We start from the raw sequence: 22,254 nt of genomic DNA, 5'->3' as shown, positions 1-22,254 counted from the left end.
GGCTCATATTCCTTGGATGTAAGGCCCCTGTCCATTTCAAAACTGGAAGTTTTGAATAAGAGAAATGGCCTGGGCCAAAGGATGACCTGAGAGGGTTTCAATCTGATTTTACCGGTAGAATAAGGTCTTTTGGAGCAGTGAGATACCCTGAGAAATTCCATTCTGCCGTGGCAAACAGCACCCACCACTGAGGGGACCAACGTGGCATAGTGCTTAATAACAATAATAATGATGGCTTTATTAAGCACTTACCATGTGCAAAACACTGTTCTAAGCACTGGGGAGGATACGAGGTGATCAGGTTGTCCCACGTGGGGCTCACAGTCTTAATCCCCATTTTACAGATGAGGTAACTGAGGCCCAGTGAAGTGACTTGCCCAAAGTCACGCAGCGGACTAGTGGCAGAGCTGGGATTTGAACCCACGACCTCTGACTCCTAAGCCTGTGCTCTTTCCACTGAGCCACGAGAGCCCGGGCCTGGGAGACCGACAGTTCTGGGTTATAATTCCAGCTCCACCACTTGTCTGCTGTGTGACCTTGGGCAAGTCACTTCACTTTAATGGGCTTCAGTTACCTCATCTGTAAAATGGGGGTTGAGACTGTGAGCCCCACATGGGACAGGGACTGTGTCCAACCTGACTTGCTTGTCTCCATGCCAGCACTTAGTACAGTGCCTGGCACCTAGTAAGCACTTAACAAATACCACAATTATTATCACCATTATAATTAAGCTGAGGGGCCAAAGAACCTCAGCTGTCCGCAGCCCAGCATGGGCTTCTCTTATCCGTGGGCCCAGCTTAGGAGCCCGAGGCGACTTTGGGGCCTGGGGAGAGTCCAGTCTACTGTTGTAACCATGGAAACCATGAGGGACGGGCATCGGTTTAAGCAGCCTGGCTCCACAAAGCCAGCCAACTGAAGAACCAGGGAGGCGGAGAGACATTTGAGATAACCCACAGCCCCCGAGAAGGAAGACGTTTGACAGTGAACCCCAGGCCTGGATCTTGAATCTTAGCCACACTGAGGAAATGAAACCTGTGAGTGAACTGTAGATTTTATGGGAAGCAGCGTGGCTCAGTGGAAAGAGCCCGGGCTTTGGAGTCAGAGTTCATGGGTTCGAATCCCGGCTCTACCAATTGTCAGCTGTGTGACTTTGGGCAAGACACTTCACTTCTCTGTTTCTCAGTTCCCTCATCTGTAAAATGGGGAATAGGATTGTGAGCCCCCGTGGGACAAGCTGATCATCTTGTAACCTCCCCAGCGCTTTGAACAGTGCTCTGCACATAGTAAGCGCTTAATAAATGCCATTATTATTATTATTATTATTTATGGGTCAGGTTAGTCGCGAAGGACACTACTAGGGCTTTAAACAGTGTTAATGAAAATAGAATAGGAATCTTAAAGGCAAAGTGCCATAGTAGGACTCTGAGGTTGAAAGTTGGATAAGAATCAAAGGGACTCCATCATCGTCATCATCATCAAAATAGAAAATATTTGTGGTATTACAGTGCTGTGCACACAGTAGGCGATTGATACATACCATTGATTTTGATAAGCATATACTGTGTGCCAAGCACTGTACTAAATATTGGAATAGGTACGGGACAATTAGGGTGGAGCTCACTGTCTAAGTTGTGATAATAACAATATTAATAATGGTATTTGTTAAGCGCTTACTATGTGCCAATCACTGTCCTAAGCACTGGGGTGCATAAAAGCAAAGCCCACTGTTGGGTAGGGACTGTCTCTATGTGATGCCAATTTGTACTTCCCAAGCGCTTAGTACAGTGCTCTGCACATAGTAAGCGCTCAATAAATACGATTGATTGATTGATTGATTGGACACAGTCTATGTCGCATGTGGGGCTCACAGCCTCAATCTCCATTTTACAAATGAGTTAACTGAGGCATTGAGAAGTGAAATGACTTGCCCAAGGTCACACAGCAGACCAGTGGTGGAGCCGGGATTAGAACCCATGACATTCCGACTTCCAGTCCCATGCTCTATCCACTAAACAATCCTTCTTCTGTATTTGAGATGTTGCTTCATTGTGGCTTCAAGTCGTTTGTTCTGCTTTCCCTTCTTGTATGTGCCACCTGTCAACCTCATTGTCCAGCAGCTACTTGGGTGTCCTGCTGTCATCCGTTCTCTGCACGTGGCTTGCCTGGCAGAGTTGGGTTGCTATAGAGAAGCAGCGTGGCTCAGTGGAAAGAGCCCGGGCTTTGGAGTCAGAGGTCATGGGTTCAAATCCCAGCTCCGCCACTTGTCAGCTGTGTGACTTTGGGCAAGTCACTTCATTTCTCTGTGCCTCAGTTACCTCATCTGTAAAATGGGGATTAAGACTGTGAGCCCCCCGTGGGACAACCTGATCACCTTGTAACCTCCCCAGCGCTTAGAACAGTGCTTTGCACATAGTAAGCGCTTAACAAATGCCATCATTACTATTATAAACTCTGATGACTAGTGGTTGGAGACCCTTTCCTGCCATTGAATGTGGAGAATGGTCCTTAGGGTCGTGCTGATTTAGCTGCGCCAGGTCTTGGGTTGTGTATTCTGGGGCAGGTTTAGAACACTCATCAGTCAGTTGTATTTACTGAGCTCTTACTGTGTGCAGAGCACTGTACTAAGTGCTTGGGAGAGTACAATATAACAGAGTTGGTAGTCACAATTCTAGACTGTGAGCCCGTTGTTGGGTAGGGACCGTCTCTATATGTTGCCGACTTGTACTTCCCAAGTGCTTAGTACAGTGCTCTGCACACAGTAAGCGCTCAATAAATACGATTGAATGAATGAATACCAGCCCACAACGAGCTTGTTCTGGTCCTCTCAGCCATGTAGCAATTATCAGTAAATATGATTGATAACAGGTTGGACACCCACACCAACCTAATTTCAAGAACGACATCTTTTGAAAAATTGCTCTTGGAGTCACGCGAATGGGCCGTGGTAACCAGAACCTTAGGCTTTGTATTTATTGGCTAATTGGAAGCCTTGAAAAACTTTTGAAGAATTATAACGTCCAAGGCAGAAAATCAGCATGATGTAGGAAGGATTACTGTTTTGTAGCATGAATGAAAAAGTGCAGTGCATAAATCTCCTGAAAAATCCATTGCCTACAAATTATTGATTGGCTGAATGACATGGGCTGCTGGAACCTCTGCTTATATTCTAGGCTCATATAAAATCAATCATTTGATCAATGGTATTTATTGAGTGCTTACTACATACCACATACATACATACATACTTCATACATACTACATGCCTCAGTGGATCAGTGATACATCGGCTGGTCCTGGCCCACAAAGGCAGGGTACAATGAAGGGGCCTTTTCCCCACTGATCCGGCCTCTGCCTGCAGGATCTTCACGTATAAAAATCATTAAGACATTTTATTAAGTTTCTATTGAACAGATCCATTGCTGGAAACATTTAAAGTAGGTCAGGCCTGACAGGAACAAATGACTTGGAAATTCTCAACAGGAAGCGTCGGCCTTCCTTAGAGAGTAAATAATGGCTGGAATTGAAGGGTGGGGAGCCAGGCCTCAAGGGAGCTTCTAGAAGCTTTAAAGGGAGAGGAGGAAAGAAAGGATCAGACCCCCGCTCTCCCTGTAGTGTTAAACATAGTAGTAGTCAGACACCACTTTGTGCACAAAGTCATTTCACACAACAGTCTTCCTTCTAGACTGTAATCTCACTGTGGGCAGGAGTGTGCCTACAACATATTGTTATATTGTACTCTCCCAAGCACTTAGTACTGTGCTTTGTACACAGTAAGCGCTCAATATATGTGATTGATAGTAGTGGTCTTTGTACTAGGATTTGAGCACCATTTAGTGCCATTCACTGTACTTGGGAAGTTTGGAACAAGCAAGTGACATTCCCTGCCCACAGGGAGCTTTCCCTCCAAGGGAGATGATCATGAAAATGTATACTAATGGAGTAATAAAAGGAAGTCATTGAATGGACAGTGAATGAGCATATATATATACCCAGTGCTCAAGATGGTTTCAAATAAGCGGACAGGTGCTGGAAACTGTTAGGTGGATTGTGTGGTTTGGGGTGCTGAGAACTAGTTGGAGGAAAGCTTGTTGTTAGAATGGGATTTTAAGAGGACATTGAAGTAGAGAGGAAGGCTTGCTCTCCCAAACCCAATTCTGGGAATAATGATGATGGTATTTGTTAAGCGCTTACTAGGTGCCAAGCACTTTTCTAAGTGCTGGGGGAGATACAAGATAATCAGGTTGTCCCACGGGGGGCTCACAGTCTTCATCTTCTAGACTGTGAGCCCACTGTTGGGTAGGGACTGTCTCTATATGTTGCCAACTTGTACTTCCCAAGTGCTTAGTACAGTGCTCTGCACACAGTTTAAGTGCTCAATAAATACAATTGATTGATTGATCCCCATTTTACAGATGAGGGAACTGAGGCCCAGAGAAGTTAAGTGACTTGCCCAAGGTCACACAGCTAAGTGGCAGAGCTGGGATTAGAACCCACGACCTCTGGCTCCCCAGCCCGTCCTCCCCAGCCACTGAGCCACACTGCTTCTCACTGAGCCACACTGCTTCTCGCTGCTGCCTATGGGGTAGAGAGTCAGTTTGGGGGAACTTTCATCACCATCGCCACCATCATCAATAATGGTATTTATTGAGCGCTTACTGTGCAGAGCACTGTACTAAGCACTTGGGAGAGTCCAACACAACCGAGTTGGCTAAGTTCCCTGCCCACAATGAGCTTACACCGTCCTTGCCATCTGAAACCGCGGGGCATTTGAGGGGACACCTCAGCAGCAGCCCCTCAGAACGTGCCGGGATGAGTCTCTTAGGTGGGAATGCTGCCTTTGGAAATTGAAATATTTGTGGATAGTTCCGGGAATTTTAATTTCCGGAACCCACTGCCCTGCCTTGCCGTGTGGATTGATATCTCTCAAGCTTGTTTATCCCCTGTCCCCTGGGACACACCACTAGAAAATTCACCAGCATCTCCAGCATGGATCATGTCGTCTGTTTCTGCTCTTTGCTTTCTCTCAGGGCCGGCAGTTGGATTATTCTCAGCTCAGTCAGCCACTCAGCGTTCTTGCCCCATGTGGGGCAGACAGTCAAAGAGGGAAGGAGAGCAGGGGCTGATGGGCAGTGGTTTTTCTATAAAATCCAGCCCTGGCTTTCTCCTGCCTTGATTGGTCTTGGGTTTAAAATTCATCCGAGCGGTGCGGTACTGTCTTATGTCTGCCCAGAACATCGTGAATGTGTGTATGTGTGTGTAAATGTTTATAAGTATTTGTACCTGTGCGTGTGCATGCCTGCACTGGGCTCTTGTTGCTGGCATGGGATGGGCTCTCAGTCCAGGCTTAGGGACATCTCACTCTTCCAAGAGCCTTGGTTCACATCCACCATTGCCTTTTTCTCTGCTCTGGGTGGACCTTTCTGAGTATAAGCTCACTCTTCTATATGGTCCGGGGCAAAACAAGAGTGGAAATGGGCTTATTAAATATTATTCTTCAGTGGAGTTAAAAGCTGTTGTATCGATTGTGGCATTTGAGAGCAACCTGAATTATTCACTTGGCTTCACTGGACAGGTAAAAATATTTCTTAATCATTGATATCCTAAAACCCAGTACCCCCCCCCCCCTTTTGAGGAGCTTTTGGGGACCTGGAGTGGGGGAGGCTATCTGTTTTTAAGATACAATGGGGTTAATAACTATTTTGTGACCTGCCTTCTTTGTTATCTACAAATGACTTGGGCTTAGGACCCATTGACTTGAAGGAAAAGACTGGATATGGCTCCACTCCCAAAATTTCATTCTCCAAGGAACGTCTCAACAAATTCCTCCACAGCAAAGATATCCCCTTCCCCTCCCCTCAATCAGTCAATCAGTGGTATTTATTGAGCACTTGCGTGCAGAGCACTGTGCTAAGCACTTGGGAGAATACAGTTCAAGAGAGTCATATACATGTTCCCTGCCGACCAGGAGCTTAGGGTCTAAAGGGGTGTTAACTGTCTCCCCTCTTTTCCTACTTTTGCTGGATGTCAGTCTGGAGCAAGTCCAGTTTTACTGTATTTACTCACATAATTGCCCCTCTTTTTGCAACCCAAAACTGAGGAGGAGCTATTGCTAAGGGAATGGAAGGCTAACAATAAGGGGAGCAGTAGACAAAACATAAGAAACAAAAGGAGAAAAGGAGGGGAGGAGGAAGAGAAAGGTAAGTGGATACTTGAGGCTATGTCTCTGACTTCAGTTAGACTCTCCAAGTGCTGCACGTACTAGGCTCTCAGTGAATTTTGGTAACATCTCTCCCTTCTCCTCTTCCTGTCCCAGAATTTGCACATCTCTGGGAGCTTCTAACTGCAGCGTTCAGACCATACTCCTCTTTATACCCTTGTGTGTTTGTGCCCGTTTCAAAGGAGAAACCGTCTCAGCGTGAGCCCATCTGTATCAGCTGGCTTCCTCACTCTACTCCAACACACGTCTCTATCTCTGCTTACAAAAATCATCTATTTTCTCCTCAGAAACCGGTGAGAGGGAAATTATGTAATGGAGGCAATTATGTATGTGAATATGGGATTTAGAAAACCCACTGGAAGTTTTCATGTGAAACTGGTTTTGAATTTGACTCAGACAGAACAGGGGGCTTGGGCTTCCAGAAACGAAAACCCCTCCAAGAGCTTATGTTCGAAGGGATAAAAGCAGGTCTTGGTTCACAGACTGCCTGCTCAGAGGCTCATCTGCTGCTCTCCCCCTCGCCCCCCTCACCTCCCCCAGCCTTGTTCCCCCAAGACCCTGATGCGTTGTGGGTGGTGTTAGCTGCTGTCTGCCTGTCCAAGGCTCCCCAAGAAGCCTCTAAAATGCAGTAAGTGGTGAAACAACCTGCGTCCAGAGGGTAGTTCAAAATGCCTTATGGGTCTTTCTGAACAAATCCAGTCATTAATAAGAAAACCTGACTCCCGCGGTTTCTAGGATTCATGGTCATCCCCAAAGCACGTGATTCCCCTCTCCCCTCCTTCCTGCTCCAAGTCAGTGAAGAGTTGGCGGGATCACAGTGGCCGAAAACCAAACCCCTCAAGGTCAGCTGTTCCTTGGAAGTCATGAGGCAGAGCCTCGGTCTAGGCCTGGAAGCTCTGGGAACAAAATTCTGCACGAAGGAGTCGATGGCGGTGGGTGCGGCCCCATTCCCACACTCTCGTCCCCGCCGCCCAGGTTCCCCCGGGGAAAGTGGGCTCACTAAACGGACAGGAGAGCGGCACAATATTTGGAACCCATTTATGGCCAAGGCAGCTGCAGTCCAGTGCCACTGCTGGGCCATATTTCATTCATTCATTCATTCATTCAGTTGTATTGAGCGCTTACTGTGTGCAGAGCACTGTACTAATCGTTTGGGAAGTACAAGTTTGCAACATATAGAGATGGTCCCTACCCAACAGTGGGCTCACAGTCTAGAAGGGGGAGACAGACAACAAAACAAAACATATAAACCAAATAAAATAAATAGATTAAACATATACAAGTAAAATAAATAAATAAATAGAATAATAAATATGTACAAACATATATACAGGTGATATACATATATACAGGTATATTTCCATGAACCGACGTGGTTGCTGGGGTGGCTGCCTCAATATCCATGGTGGGCTTTGATTTTTTTTTTTTTAATGGTAACTCATATGTGCTTACTATGTGCCCGGCACTGTTTTAAACACTGGGGTACATACTAGCTAATCAGGGCGAATACAGTGTGGACCACTGTTCTACAAAAATGTTCAGGATATGTTTCCACACTCCTCAAGAAACTCCAGTAGTTGCCCATCTACCTCCTCATCAAACAAAAACTCACGCTTGGCTTTAAACTACTCAATCACCTTGCCCCCTCCTACTTCATCTCGCTACCTCCTACTACAGCCCAGCCCGCACACTTTGCTCCTTTAATGGTAACCTTCTCACTGTACCTCAATCTTGCCTATCTTGCCACCAACCCCTCGCCCATTCTTGTCTCTGGCCTGGAACATCCTCCAATCCTACAGAGAATTATTCTCCCCGCCCTCAAAACCCTATTGAGGGCACATCTCCTCCAAGAGGCCTTCCCTGACTAACCCTCCATTCCTCTTCTCCCACTCACTTCTTTGTCGCCCTGACTTGCTCCCTTTATTCATCCCCCGTCCCAGCCCCGTGGCACTTATGTACATATCTGTAATTTATTTATATTAATGTTTGTCTTCCCCTCTATACTGTAAGTTCATTGTGGGCAGGGAATGTGTCTGTTTATTGTTATATTGTACCTCCTCAAGTGCTTAGCACAGTGCTTTGTAGACAGTAAGTGCTCAATAAATACGGTTGAAGGAATGAATGAATGTCCCACATGGAGTTCTCAGTATTAATCCCCATTTTGCAGATAACTGAGGCACAGAGAATAATAATAATAATAATGGCATTTATTAAAGTGCTTACTATGTGCAAAGCACTGTTCTAAGTGCCGGGCAGGTTACAAGGTGATCATGTTGTCCCATGGGGGGCTCACAGTCTTAATCCCCACTTTACAGAAGAGGTAACTGAGGCACAGAGAAGTTAAGTGACTTGCCCAAAGTCACACACTGACAATTGGCAGAGCCTGGATTCGAACCCATGACCTCTGACTCCAAAGCCCGGGCTCTGTCCACTGAGCCACGCTGCTGCCCAGGTTAACCAAATGAGAGAGTGCTGTAAGAAATACCGGCATTAAAATTCAGTAACTGTTGTGGAAGGGCACTAAAGAAAGAGCTTTGTCTCTGAGGTTCCCCCAGCCCTGTACCCTTTGCTGTCATGTGATGTATGCCTCCAGGACACCTGACTTTATTTACACCTGTGGAAAATAGGAAAGACACCAGGGATTATCTTGACACCCTTGAACAGAAACCGTGATTCCCTTCTGTGCAATTTGAGTTAGGCTACTGTTAAGCATCGTCGGGCAGTGGAAACCTCAAGGTGTCCTCCAACCTCTGGGCCAGGCTACAGCAAGGGCAGAGCTGAGGTGAACCCCTTACGCAGTGAGCTTCGGGCAGGGCACCGACAGTGTCTGATCTGATCATCTGCTATATACCCAAAGCTAAATGTGGTGCTTGGCACATAGTACATGTTTAACAAATACCACAATTATTATTATTATTATTATTATTGGCCAGGCCCAACAGACAGTAAATTCCATGGCCTGTCCCAGTTCCTCTGACCTCAAACTCTATGCCCTCTAAGTGGCCTCTTTCCTACCTAACTTCCCTGCTGAGGAGGCACCAGGCCATTGTAGGTGTGGGCTAGTTCGGGAATGGTCCCTAAGTCATTCATTCATTGTCATATTTATTGAGCACTTACTGCATGCAAAGCACCCAAGAGCGGGCTCACATTCATTCATTCAATCGTATTTATTGAGCGCTTACTGTGTGCAGAGCACTGTACTAAGCGCTTGGGAAGTACAAGTTGGCAACATATAGAGACGGTCCCTACCCAGCAGTGGGCACCCGGCTTTCCCCTCCTAACAGGGGTCAGTCACCCCAACTTGGAGCCATGGGGTCTGGGCCTTGGAGAAGTAGCGTGCCTCAGTGGAAAGAGCATGGGCTTTGGAGTCAGAGGTCATGGGTTCAAATCATGCCACCGCCACTTGTCAGCTGTGTGACTTTGGGCAAGGCACTTAACTTCTCTGGGCCTCAGTTACCTCATCTGTAAAATGGGGATTAAGACTCTGAGCCCCCCATGGGACAAACTGATCACCTTGTAATTTCCCCAGCGCATAGAACAGTGCCTTGCACATAGTAGGTGCTTAAAAAAATGCCATCATTAAGTAATCCCAGATCAGGCTCCATGAATGGGTTCCTGATGAGTGAATGTTCTCTTTGGGAGGGGATCTTCTGGCAATGCTTGAGTCATCAAGCCCTCCATTCTTGATGGAAATTAGAGTTATGGTTGTATTATACTCTCCCAAGCACTGAGTACAAAGCTCTGCTCATAGTAAGCACTCAGTAAATAATAATAATAATAATAGTGATGGCATTTATTAAGCGCTTACTATGTGCCAAGCACCATTCTAAGTGCTGGGGTAATAATAATAATAATAATGATGGTATTTGTTAAGCACTTACTATGTGCAAAGCACTGTTCTAAGCACTGGGGAGATACGAGGTGATCAGGTTTTCCCACATGGGGCTCACAGTCTTAATCCCCATTTTACAGATGAGGTAACTGAGACACAGAGAATTTAAGTCACACAGCTGACAATTGGTGGAGCCGGGATTTGAATCCATGATCTCCGACTCCAAAGCCCAGGCTCTTTCCACTGAGCCATGCTGCTTCACTATTGAAGCACTATTGGTAAATACTGTTGATTCAGAAGCAGCCTGTATGTTCGTTCTCTCTCTCTCTCTCTCTCTCTCTCTCTCTCTCTCTCTCTCTCTCACACACACACACACACACACACACACACTTTCTACAGACAGTTGATTTGACCCAGATAATTTTTGGCTGTGGTACAAAGACAATGAACACTTTTCTTCTTCAAAGCTTTAAAACCAAAGCGTGCTCTGGACTGGAGGGCAGTTGAGGCCCAGCGGAAAGCTTCTGACTGCCGTTGTCCGAGCTTGTTGATTCTAATACACTAAGGATGGCTCAGAGCAAACTGTGCCCCTGATCGGTCCCTGCCCAGTTCCCGGAGACAGCAGAGGGAGGGGACTCTAGGACTCCAGAAGCCCACCAGGCTATGGGGCTCCACCTGGGCAGGGAGCACAGTAGGTTGGAGAGGAGTTTGGGAGTGCCCCCTCATCTACATGTCATCCCAGAGGGAGGTCCGGCGCTCTTCTCCTGTCTTGTCTTATGCCGTTGGGTTATTTCCTAACCCATAGTTATTTCCTAACCCATAGTGACACCACGGACACATCTCTCCCAGAATACCCCCCCCGCCCCCCACTCCATCTGCAATCGTTCTGGTAGTGTCTCGTAGAGTTTTCTTGGTAAAGATATGGAAGTGGTTTACCATTGCCTCCTTTCACGCAGTAAACTTGAGTCTCCGCCCTTGACTTTCTAACATGCCGCTGCTGCGCAGCATGGGTGAGTTTTGACTTGTAGCAGATTGTCTTCCACTCGCTAGCCACTGGCCAAGCTAGGAATATAATGAGTAGGCCTCTGCTTGACTCTCCCTCCCGTAGCCAAGACTTGTAGAGTACTGAAACTTTCCAGGTGCGACCCCGAGAGGGGCTGTTCTCCTAAGGCACTGGATAAACTCAGGCTTTGGAGGCAGGGACTCTGCACACAGTAAGCGCTCAATAAATACGATTGAATGAAGAGACATGTGGTCTCCCCACTCTGTTTCCAGGGGTCAAATCTCCCAGTCGGGGAGGGGAGACCGAGCCTGAATATATCTCCTGCAGAATTTTTCAACACCTCAGAGGTACATCTCCTGGCTTTGTTCAGGAATGATTTCCCTCTTACAAATCACCAAATAGACTATCTGAAGCTCTTTCTCTTCTAGTCAGGATTGAAAGTGTCTCTTCCCTTGTGAACGGGGCTTTCGCCCTGAATCTCGGCTGCCATGATGTTCTGTTCATTTGTACTCCTTGTAATTAATATTTCCTGTGACACTGAATAATGCCTCTGGTTTGAGAGTGAACCCACTGACCCTCTTCAGCATCACGCTTCTTTCTGAGAACATCATTATCTGATGGGCGCCGGGAAGCAGTGACACACTTCGTAGCTCATAGGTCTTGCTTTGTCTTTGCTGCCTGCCACCTGCACAGTGACCCAAATTATCACACCTCAAAACACGACTAAGCTGCCCACACACCTAACAACCTGGCAGCAATGGCCATCTTGTCCGGTAGTTCAGCATCCCTGGAACCAGGAAGCCAGTTCCAAAACACTACCACGTTTGGCCATCTGATTCCATTAGTCACAATTGTACCGTTGGCTTGAGGGGCATCTGCCGGAACCCCACACTCTTGCTGTTGACTCCTTTGAGGGCATGTGCTCTGTTGCATCCTTCTTTTTTTTTACCTTTCAACTCCCAGTTTGAACGAATTCAGCCTCCCACGGGGCTCAGCAACCTGTCGGTACTTGCTGAATGCTGTAGGTGGTTGTTAATTTTAGTGCCAGTTAAGGGATTTCTGGAGCCCCTACTCTGGGCCCAGGGCTGCACCGGAGATGAGAGAGTCCGGTGGAAGACAGTGATGGTGATGGGCTCATCAGCCACACTTGCATAAGCCAACAAAGACCTTACGGTCAGTGACGCCGTCTCTGAACCCGAAAGGCAGCTGGGTTTTTAGGTACAGTAAAAGCTGCATGGAGACAGAGCAGGAGTCTTGATGGAAATTGCCAATGTGGTTAAGTGCACGTTTTCAAAGTGTTCATTGAAAAGGAACCAATTGAATTAGAGAGATACACACAGTGGGCTTAGTCAACCAAAGGCTCCACTCCTCCTGTGACACTGCTGACCGCTGCGATGGCTAACACACACTTGGTGTGCAGAGGCGAGAGAGATCATTTAAAGGGTTTGGGTTCCTTCCCATCTCCAACAGCTTCACCATCTCTGGTTGGGAAGGGAACCCGGGTTGCAAGGAGTATGCCCAGTTATTGTCACCTTGAATGTGATGGTGGTGATTGTGTTCTCTCTTAAAAAAGTAGTTTGAGCTCAGGAAGAACACTACCACCACAAGGCAGTTTTAGTCACCTCCCCCCAGTGATAATTATGATGTTTATTAAGCACTCATTATGTGTTAAGCAAGGGAGTCACTACAAGAGAGTCAGATCAGTTAGTGTCCCTGTCCGATATGGGGCTCCCAATGTAAGATGGAGGGAGAACAGTTGTCTTACCCCCATTTTACAGATGAGAAAGATGAGGCCCAGAGAAGTTAAGTGACTTGCCCTGGGTCACCCAGCAGGCCAGGGCAGAGCTGGGGCTAGAATCTAGGTCTCCTGACTCCCACCCCTGTGCTCTTTCTATTAATAATAATAATAATAATAATTGCATTTATTAAGCACTTACTATGTGCAAAGCACTTTTCTAAGCACCAGGGAGGTTACAAGGTGATGAGGTCCCACGGGGGGCTCACAGTCTTCATCCCCATTTTACAGATGAGGGAATTGAGGCCCAGAGAAATGAAGTGACTTACCCAAAGTCACACAACTGGTAAGTGGCAAAGCTGGGATTTGAACCCATGACTTCTGACTCCAAAGCCCGGGCTCTTTCCACTGAGCCACTCTGCTTCTCTTAAGCAGAGAGGCTTAAGCTATTAGGTGAGGCAGCATGGCATAGTGGGTAGAGCACGGGCCTGGGAATCGGAGGGTCACGGGTTCTAATTCCAGCTCCTCTGCTTGTCTCCTGTGTGAGCTTGAGCAAGTCACTTGACTTCTCCTCGCCTCAGTTACCTCATCTGTAAAATGGGGATAAAGACTGTGAACCCCATGTGGGGCAACCTGATTACCCTGCATCTACCCCAGGGTGTAGAACATTGCTTGGCACATAGTAAGTGCTTAACAAATACTATAATTATTATTATTATTACCTCTTTGGCTCTCCATATCTTTCAGGCCCTCCTGAAAACCCCCCCTGCCCCAGTGAGCCCTACCCAATTAAGCTCCACCCTCCAGGGGCCACCCCCTCATGGCTCTGTGAGGTTAGTAATAATAATCATGGCTCTGTGAGACTAGTAATAATAATAATAATAATGATGATGGCATTTATTAAGTGCTTACTGTGTGTAAAGCACTGTTCTAAGCGCTGGGGAGGTTACAAGGTGATCAGGTTGTCCCACGGGGGGCTCACAGTCTTCATCCCCATTTTACAGATGAGGTAACTGAGGCATAGAGAAGTTAAGTGACTTGCCCGCAGCATGGGGATTTGAACCCATGACCTCTGACTCCAAAGCCCATGCTCTCTCCACTGAGCCACACTGCTTCTCTAGTAGCTGCCCTTCACCTTCTTGCCCCCTGGAATGCCGAGCGGGGAAAAGGCCATCACCTTTGGGAAATCTGATGCAGCCATGCGGCCTAGGCAGTGGCTACCAATCAATCTGCGCATCAGGCAGAAACTCCTCACCCTGGGCTTCAAGGCTGTCCATCACCTCGCCCCCTCCTACCTCCCCTCCCTTCTGTCCTTCTCCGGCCCAGCCCGCACCCTCCGCTCCTCCGCCACTAATCTCCTCACCGGGCCTCGTTCTCGCCTGTCCCGCCGTCGACCCCCGGCCCACGTCATCCCCCGGGCCTGGAATGCCCTCCCTCTGCCCATCTGCCAAGCTAGCTCTCTTCCTCCTTTCAAGGCCCTACTGAGAGCTCACCTCCTCTAGGAGGCCTTCCCAGACTGAGCCCCTTCCTTCCTCTCCCACTCGTGCCCCTCTCCATCCCCCCATCTTACCTCCTTCCCTTCCCCACAGCACCTGTATATATGTATATATGTTTCTACATATTTGTTACTCTATTTATTTTACTTGTACATATCTATTCTATTTATTTTATTTTGTTAGTATGTTTGGTTTTGTTCTCTGTCTCCCCCTTTTAGACTGTGAGCCCACTGTTGGGTAGGGACTGTCTCTATATGTTGCCAACTTGTACTTCCCAAGTGCTTAGTACAGTGCTCTGCACACAGTAAGCGCTCAATAAATACGATTGATGATGATGATGATAGGCAGCTCCTTCATTGGAGATCTGGGGCACTTTGCCCTGTTCTACCCACCACCACTGGGACAAGGCCCCTCTTCCCTGCCCGAAAGAAGGGTGGGCAGACAGTTGTGGCTGCCCAGATCAGGGCAGACCCCCAGGGGAGCAGGGAGGAGCTGGGAAGATTCCTCCCAGCTCTGAGGCACCATAACCACTCTGGTCGTAGGGGTCTTCGGTCAGCATCTGCGGCACCTGCGCTTGCCTTGTCAGTCCTCTCCTGGTGGGTCTCTTCCCTCTCCCTCCTGCTCTCCACTTCTCCCCACCCTTCAGACTGGGAACCCGTGAGCTGTGGTCTGATCCAGCAATGTCCCCATTGCTCTCTCCAGCGCTCCGCATGGTGCCCCACACGGGATCAGCTCCCCACTGGGGAAGGAGTGATAATGATGCGCGTGTGTGGTGTTATAATAATGATGGCATTTGTTAAGCGCTTACTGTGTGCGAAGCACTGTTCTTAGTTATGTGTGGTGGTCCTGGTGGGAGGCCCCATCGCCAGTAATGCTGGCAGTTTAGAAAAGAGCAAAATTGGAGATTTAATTCCTGTTGAGACCCTCCTCTCTCCCACCCATGGAGAGCAACATGGCCAGCAGGACGGCATTGAGGGTGGCCTCCTTCTCCTCCTCCTCTCCTCAGATAAGGGCTTCATGCTGGATGCCCTGTACAGGCTCATAGGGAAGGTGGTGCTCAATAGTACCCACGCTGACACCACAAGGTTTCTCTTGCCCACTGAAAGTTTGAAAATTCACGGTTTGTATTTGGAATACCATTTTGGTTTCCATATTATAAAGTATTGAGCACTGGAGGCTGACTATGTGACTGGAACTGACTATTCATTCATTCATTCATTCAGTCATATTTATTAAGTGCTTACTGTGTGCAGAGCACTGTACTAAGCACTTGGGAAGTACAAGTTGGCAACATATAGAAACGGTCCCTACCCAACAACGGGCTCACAGTCTGGAAGGGGGAGACAGACAACAAAACAAAACATATTAACAAAATAAAATAAATAGAATAGTAAATATGTACAAGTAAAATAGAGTAATCTGTACAAACATATATACAGGTGCTGTGGGGAAGGGAAGGAGGTAGGGCGGGGGGAAGGGGGAGAGGAAGGAAGGCCTGGGAAGGCCTCCTGGAGGAGGTGAGCTTTCAGTAGGGCTTTGAAGGGAGGAAGAGAGCTAGCCTGGTGGATGTGTGGAGGGAGGGCATTTCAGGCCAGGGGGAGGACATGGGCCGGGTATCGATGGTGGGACAGGCGAGAACGAGGCACAGTGAGGAGGTTAGCGGCAGAGGAGTGGAGGGTGCGGGCTGGGCTGTAGAAGGAGAGAAGGGAGGTGAGGTAGGAGGGGGCGAGGGGATGGACAGCCTTGAAGCCGAGAGTGAGGAATTTTTGCCTGATGCGTAGGTTGACTGGTAGCCACTGGAGACTTTTGAGGAGGGGAGTAACGTGCCCAGAGCGTTTCTGCACAAAGATGATCTGGGCAGCAGCGTGTAGAGTGTTGTTCTGGGTGTGGAGAACTGTAATAACAGTGATAATTTTGGCATTTGTTAAGCACTTACTATATGTCAAGCACTATACTAAGTGCTGGGGTAGATACAAGATAATCAGGCCCCACCTGGGGCTCACAGTCTAAGTATTCATTCATTCTTGTACTTCTTGGGAAGTACAAGTTGGCAACATATAGAGACGGTCCCTACCCAACCACGGGCTCAGTCTAGAAGGGACTAAGTAGGAGGGAGAACAAGCACTGAGTCCCATTCAGTGTTTAGGGAGAACAGGTCTTTAATCCCCATTTTGCAGATGAAAGAATTGAGGCACAGAAAAGTTAAGTGACTTGCCCAAGGTCATAGATGGAGCTGGGATTAGAACCCAAGTCCTCTGAGTCCCAGGCCGTGCTCTTCCCACTAGGCCACACTGCTACACTGAGTGCCTACTGGTTGTAGAGTTCAGTACTGAGCGCTTACTGGATGCAGATCACAGTACTTAACACCTACTGGGAACACACAGAATCAATCAATCAATCGTATTTATTGAGTGCTTACTGTGTGCAGAGCACAGAAGCAGTGAGGATACTGTAAGCTCATATTGGGCAGGGAATTTATATACCAACTCAGTCATATTGTACTCTCCCAAGCCTTTAATAATAATAATAACGATGGTGTTTGTTAAGCGCTTACTATGTGCAAAGCACTGTTCTAAGTGCTGGGGAGGTTACAAGGTGATCAGGTTGTCCCATGCGGGGGCTCACAGTTTTAATCCCCATTTTACAGATGAGGTACCTGAGGCCCAGAGAAGTTAAGTGACTTGCCCAAAGTCACACAGCTGACAGTTGGAGGAGCCGGGATTTGAACCCATGACCTCTGATTCCAAAGCCCACGCTCTTTCCACTGAGCCACGCTGCTTCTCAGCGCGCTTAACACAGTAAGCGCTCAATAAATACAATTGATTGATGGATTAATGAAGAGCTTCTGCTTCTTGATCTTTCTGATTCCTGCCCATGTAGGTTTCTGGGGACACCAAGTGCAGAAACAAGAGTGAATGCCTTTGATTTCTTCTCATGATGTGTGCTTTGCCCTCTAAAGGGCATATTTTGGATCCAACTTAATGAATTAATTTTCATGTTCTAAACTTAAGTAAAAGGTGTAAATTTAAATTTATTTCAGGGAGACTAGTCATGGCCTTGGCATCTATTTTCATGAAAAGAAATTAGCATGCTAATGAGGCACAGTCAACTGATACTTTAAATACAGTTTTTCTGAAACAGATCATTGAGGTTAACATATTTTCTGCAGCTCCGATAAGCCCTGAAGCTTTTGAAACTCTTTTTCCTCAGATAGTTCCAGGCGGATGCTTCGATAGGAGGGGTCAGAGATCAGCTCTTTAACCTTTGTGCTGGAGCTCTGCACATAGTAAGCGCTCAATAAATATGATTGATGATGGTGAGAAAATAGAAGGCGCTTCAGGGTTTGGAGGTTTTGGGGTGTAAGAGAGCATGAAGGAAGTGGAGAGGATTGAGCCGGGTGCCCCTGTCGCTGCCGGATCGATCCAAACTCCCAACGGTGGTCGCTGGGATGCAGGAGGGTGGCTAATGGTATTTATTAAGAGTCTACTACTTAATACTGCTTTCTGCCCCAAAGGCTGGAGAAAAATACGTCTAAGCAGTTCAGACGATTCTTGTCTCCCACGGAACTTACGGTCATTTGGTGGAGGTCTCTGGGATGCAGGAGGGTGGCTAATGGTATTTATTAAGAGTCTACTACTTAATACTGCTTCCTGCCCCGAAGGCTGGAGAAAAATACGTCTAAGCAGTTCAGACGATTCTTGTCTCCCACGGAACTTACGGTCATTTGGTGGAGGTCAGATCCTAGGGAAATGGGACGGTCAGGGAGTTATTGAGAAATGGTCACTTGAGACATAGTCAGGGAAAAGAGTCTGTGGAGCTAGCTACATGTTCTGGTGCCGCCCTGCGCCCAGCCATCAATGGCTGCAGCGTCCCACGACACCTGCAGAGGAAGAAGATGGGGGGTGTCCCCAACCAAGGGAAAGACTGTGAAGACTGTAAAGACTGTAAAGCCACCCACCCCCTCCTACCTCACCTCCCTTCTCTCCTTCTACAGCCCAACCTGCACCATCTGCTCCTCTGCCGCTAACTCCTCACTGTGCCTCGTTCTCGCCTGTCCCACCATCGATCCCCGGCCCACGTCCTCCCCCTGGCCTGGAATGCCCTCCCTCCACACATCCACCAAGATAGCTCTCTTCCTCCCTTCAAAGCCCTACTGAGAGCTCACCTCCTCCAAGAGGCCTTCCCAGACTGAGCCCCCTTTTTCATCTCCTCCTCTCCATCCCCCGCCCTACCTCTTTCCCCTCCCCACAGCACCTGTATATATGTTTGTACAGATTTATTACTCTATTTATTTTACTTGTACATATTTACTATTCTGTTAATAGTGTGCATCAAACTTTAATTCTATTTGTTCTGACAACTTGACACCTGTCCACATATTTTGTTTTGTTGTCTGTCTCCTCCTTCTAGACTGTGAGCCCGTTGTTGGGTAGGGCCCATCTCTATATGTTACCAACCTGTACTTCCCAAGCACTTAGTACAGTGCTCTGCACACAGTAAGTGCTCAATAAATATGATTGAATGAATGAAAGACAAAAATCTTCTGGTCATCACCTTGACTGCAGTTTCCTGTCAGTAAGTCAATCAGTCAATCATATTTATTGAGTGCTCACTGTGTGCAGAGCACTGTACTAAGCGCTTGGGAGAGGTGTGTCAAAGCTACAGAGCACACCAGTTTAGAAGCAGGAGGAGCCGGGTTCCAGTGTGAGCTGTGCCGTTAGCCTGCCATGTGACCATGGGCAAATCACTTAACTTCTCTGAACCTCAGTTCCCCTTCTGTAAAATGGGAATAATAATACCTGCCTTGTCTCCCTACCTCACAGTGTCGTTGTGAGGGTTGAAATGAACTAATTAATGTGAGGGGGCGCTTTGATAATAAAAGCACTACAGCTTCTCCCCTCTAGACTGTAAGTTCATTGTGGGAAGAGAATGTGTCTGTTTTTCATTGTACTATCGTAATTATAGTATTTGTTAAGCGCTTATTATGTCTCAAGCATTGTTCTAAGCGCTGGGGTAGATACAAGGTAATCAGGTTGTCCCACGTTGGGGCTCACCATCTTAATCCCCATTTTACAGATGAGGCAACAGAAGCACAGATAAGTTAAGTGGCTTGCCCCAGGTCACACAGCAGACAAGTGGCAGAGGTAGGATTAGCATTAGTATTGTACTATCCCAAGCACTTGGTATAGGGCTTTGCACACAATGAGCGCTCAATAAATGCAATTGAATGAACGAACAATATAACAGACACATTCCCTGCCCACAAGGAACTTACAGTCTAGAGGAGGAGACAGACGCCAATATAAATAAATAAATTACAGATAATAATAATAATAATAGTATTTGTTAAGTGCTTGCTATGTGCCATGCACTGTTCTAAGCACTAGGATAGATACAAGGTAATCAGGTTGTCCAATGTGGGGCTCATGCTCTTAATTCCCATTTTACAGATGAGGTAACAGAGGCACAGAGAACTTAAATAATAATAATTTTGGTATTTGTTAAGCACTTAGTATGTGCCAAGCACTGTTCTAAGGCTGGGGAGGATACAAGGTGATCAAGTTTTCCCATGTGGGGCTCACAATCTTAATCCCCATTTTACAGATGAGGTAACTGAAGCACAGAGAAGTTAAGTGATTTGCCCAAAGTCACCCAGCTGACAAGTGGCGGAGGTGGGATTAGAACCCACGACCTCTGACTCCCAAGCCCGTGCTTTTTCCACTAAGCTACGCTGCTTCTCTGAATCATATGTACAGATATGTACATAAGTGCTGTGGGACTGGGAGGGGGGATGAATAAAGGGAGCAAGTCAGGGCATCGCAGAAGGGAGTTGAAGAAAAGGAAAAGAGGACTAAATCAGGGAAGGCTTCTTGGAGGAGATGTGTCTTTAGTGTGTCTTCAATGTTTCTCCCCCTTTTCTTGCAGCGAGGGCCTTTCTGCTCTTTCTGCTGTTTCAGTTGTGAGGGCAGATTTGTTGTTGACGCTTGAGGCCACTGGAGTCTAAGTGCCACGTAAGCAGGGACTATGTCTTGTGATTCTGCTGTACCCTTCCCATTTGCCCTATACAATGCCCAGCACCCACTGGGCGCTTCAGTCCACTCACTTCTTGTGAATTCAGTCCCGACTGGCCCCAACCAGTCCAAACCGAAAACATCTCCTTATCTTTTGTTCCGTAGACATCGAATGAGGACGCAAGCCTGGACGAAGACCACGAGTGCACGGAGGAAAAAGAGAGCTACATGTGTGCAGTCTGCCTGGACGTCTACTTCAACCCCTACATGTGCTCTCCTTGCCAGCACATCTTCTGCGAGCCCTGCCTCCGGACCCTGGCCAAGGACAATGCCACCAGCACACCCTGCCCTCTGTGCCGCACCATCATCAGCAGGGTCTTTTTCCAGACAGGTGGCCATCTCATACTTCTCCCCCTCTTACAGACCCTTAGGTCACGGCTCTACCTCCTCACCCACTCCCCATGCAAAAAAAATTCCATCGTGGCCTCGGGCAAGTTGTAAAAATTGTTGAAGGCAATCCCCCGCGTGTGGCCTTGCTTGCCCATTTCTCGTGGTCGGAGTCCAGTTTACTCAATATAAATGTCACCTTTTCCCCGCCCCGCACCGAACCGCTCTTCAGTTCCAAGGTGACGCTGTTAACGGGGAGGTTGAACCCACGAGTGCACGTGTCTCGGAAGAGAATTTCTTGCACATAGCAGCCTGTGAAATGTAGTCGTCACCTTTCTTGGCCTCTTGCCCCTCGGGGTGAGCTTCAGTATCCATCGGGAGATCAGGTAGTAATTCCCAGGTGTCCTAGGACTCCTGTTTAGGGTTGGGACGAGATAAGGAGGGAGAAGGGATGGCCCAATGCCAGCAAGATGGGTGCCTGAGTTGTTTTTGCAGTAGTGGGGATGGTTGGCACTGAACCATCCATACTCTCCGTTCCCCCAGAGCAATTTAGGATTTTACATTCAGTCCCATCATCCCTCGGACCAGAAATGATTTGAAAGATCAGCTCCCCAGGACCCACTCACAATGGGTTTTCCTGTTTGGCACTGAGCAAGCAAACCACTTCACTGGCTCCTGACCCACCTCAGCGAAGGAACTGGTGATCTCTGCAGCCAAAACAGATGAGGGAGGTCAGACATTTCCGGGCAAGCTTTCAGATATAGGAGAGCCACATTGAATGGTGTGTTTGGAAACAGTTGATGAAGTCTTTACTCTTTATTTCCTAAAGCTTTTAGACCTGATTTGTTAAACCCCTTCCTGGGATGAGATGTTGGGGTACTCAGACCCAAGTTCCAGCTTGCCCGATCTTATGAGGAAATGGAACATCAAATTATTGTTATTACTAATGGTATTTAAGTGCTTATATGTACCAGACACTGTTCTAAGTGCTGGGGTAGATACAAAGTAATCAGATTGGACACAGTTCCTGTCCCACAGAAGGCTTACAGACTTAACCTCCATTTTACAGATGAGGTAACTGAGGCCCGGAGAAGTGAAGTGATTTGCCCAAGGTCAAACAAGTGGCAGAGCTGGGATTAGCCAGGTTCTTCAGACTCCCAGGCCTGTGCTCTATCCACTAGGCTACTCTGCTTCTCATTGTGTCAGGCACCCTGCCGGCCTCTTTGCGAGAGAAACTTTAGGCGAGAGCTCTGAGCTCCTCCGTGAGGTAACAGGGACCGGCTTTCCTGGCGTTTGATCCCAGCACAGCTGTCTGAGCTGATCCTTTTTCTGGAGAATCTGTCCCGCCCGTGCCATTTCCCTTATTGTCGCCCTCCGCTCCCATCTCATCGGCTACTCTGGCTCACACATTCCCCACTCCCCCTGAAGCATCCTCGGGGACATCTGTGATCACTCACAGCAGGGCAGACCCACAGATTCAGCTGCTTCCTGGGCATGTTCTTCCCCCAGCAGGGCACGTGGTTAGGAGACTGCGGCTGGAGGGGGATGTACCTGTTACGTTGATTCCCTTCCA

General features: G+C 47.7%; 1 protein-coding gene across 1 annotated transcript in view; it reads left to right on the top strand.

The window, feature by feature from the left end:
- The window catches only part of RNF180 (ring finger protein 180), a 53,359-nt gene that overhangs the window by 18,837 nt on the left and 12,268 nt on the right, over positions 1–22,254 (top strand). Inside the window, exon 3 of the mRNA XM_038765742.1 lies at positions 20,460–20,685. Within this exon, the coding sequence (XP_038621670.1) occupies positions 20,460–20,685 (226 nt within the window). The remainder of the gene's footprint in view (positions 1–20,459; positions 20,686–22,254) is intronic.

Source organism: Tachyglossus aculeatus, chromosome 23 (assembly GCF_015852505.1).
Source record: "Tachyglossus aculeatus isolate mTacAcu1 chromosome 23, mTacAcu1.pri, whole genome shotgun sequence".
Classification (NCBI taxonomy): Eukaryota; Metazoa; Chordata; class Mammalia; order Monotremata; family Tachyglossidae; genus Tachyglossus; species Tachyglossus aculeatus.
The sequence above is the reverse complement of the archived record's forward strand: the minus strand, read 5'-3'. Positions and strand labels throughout refer to the sequence as shown.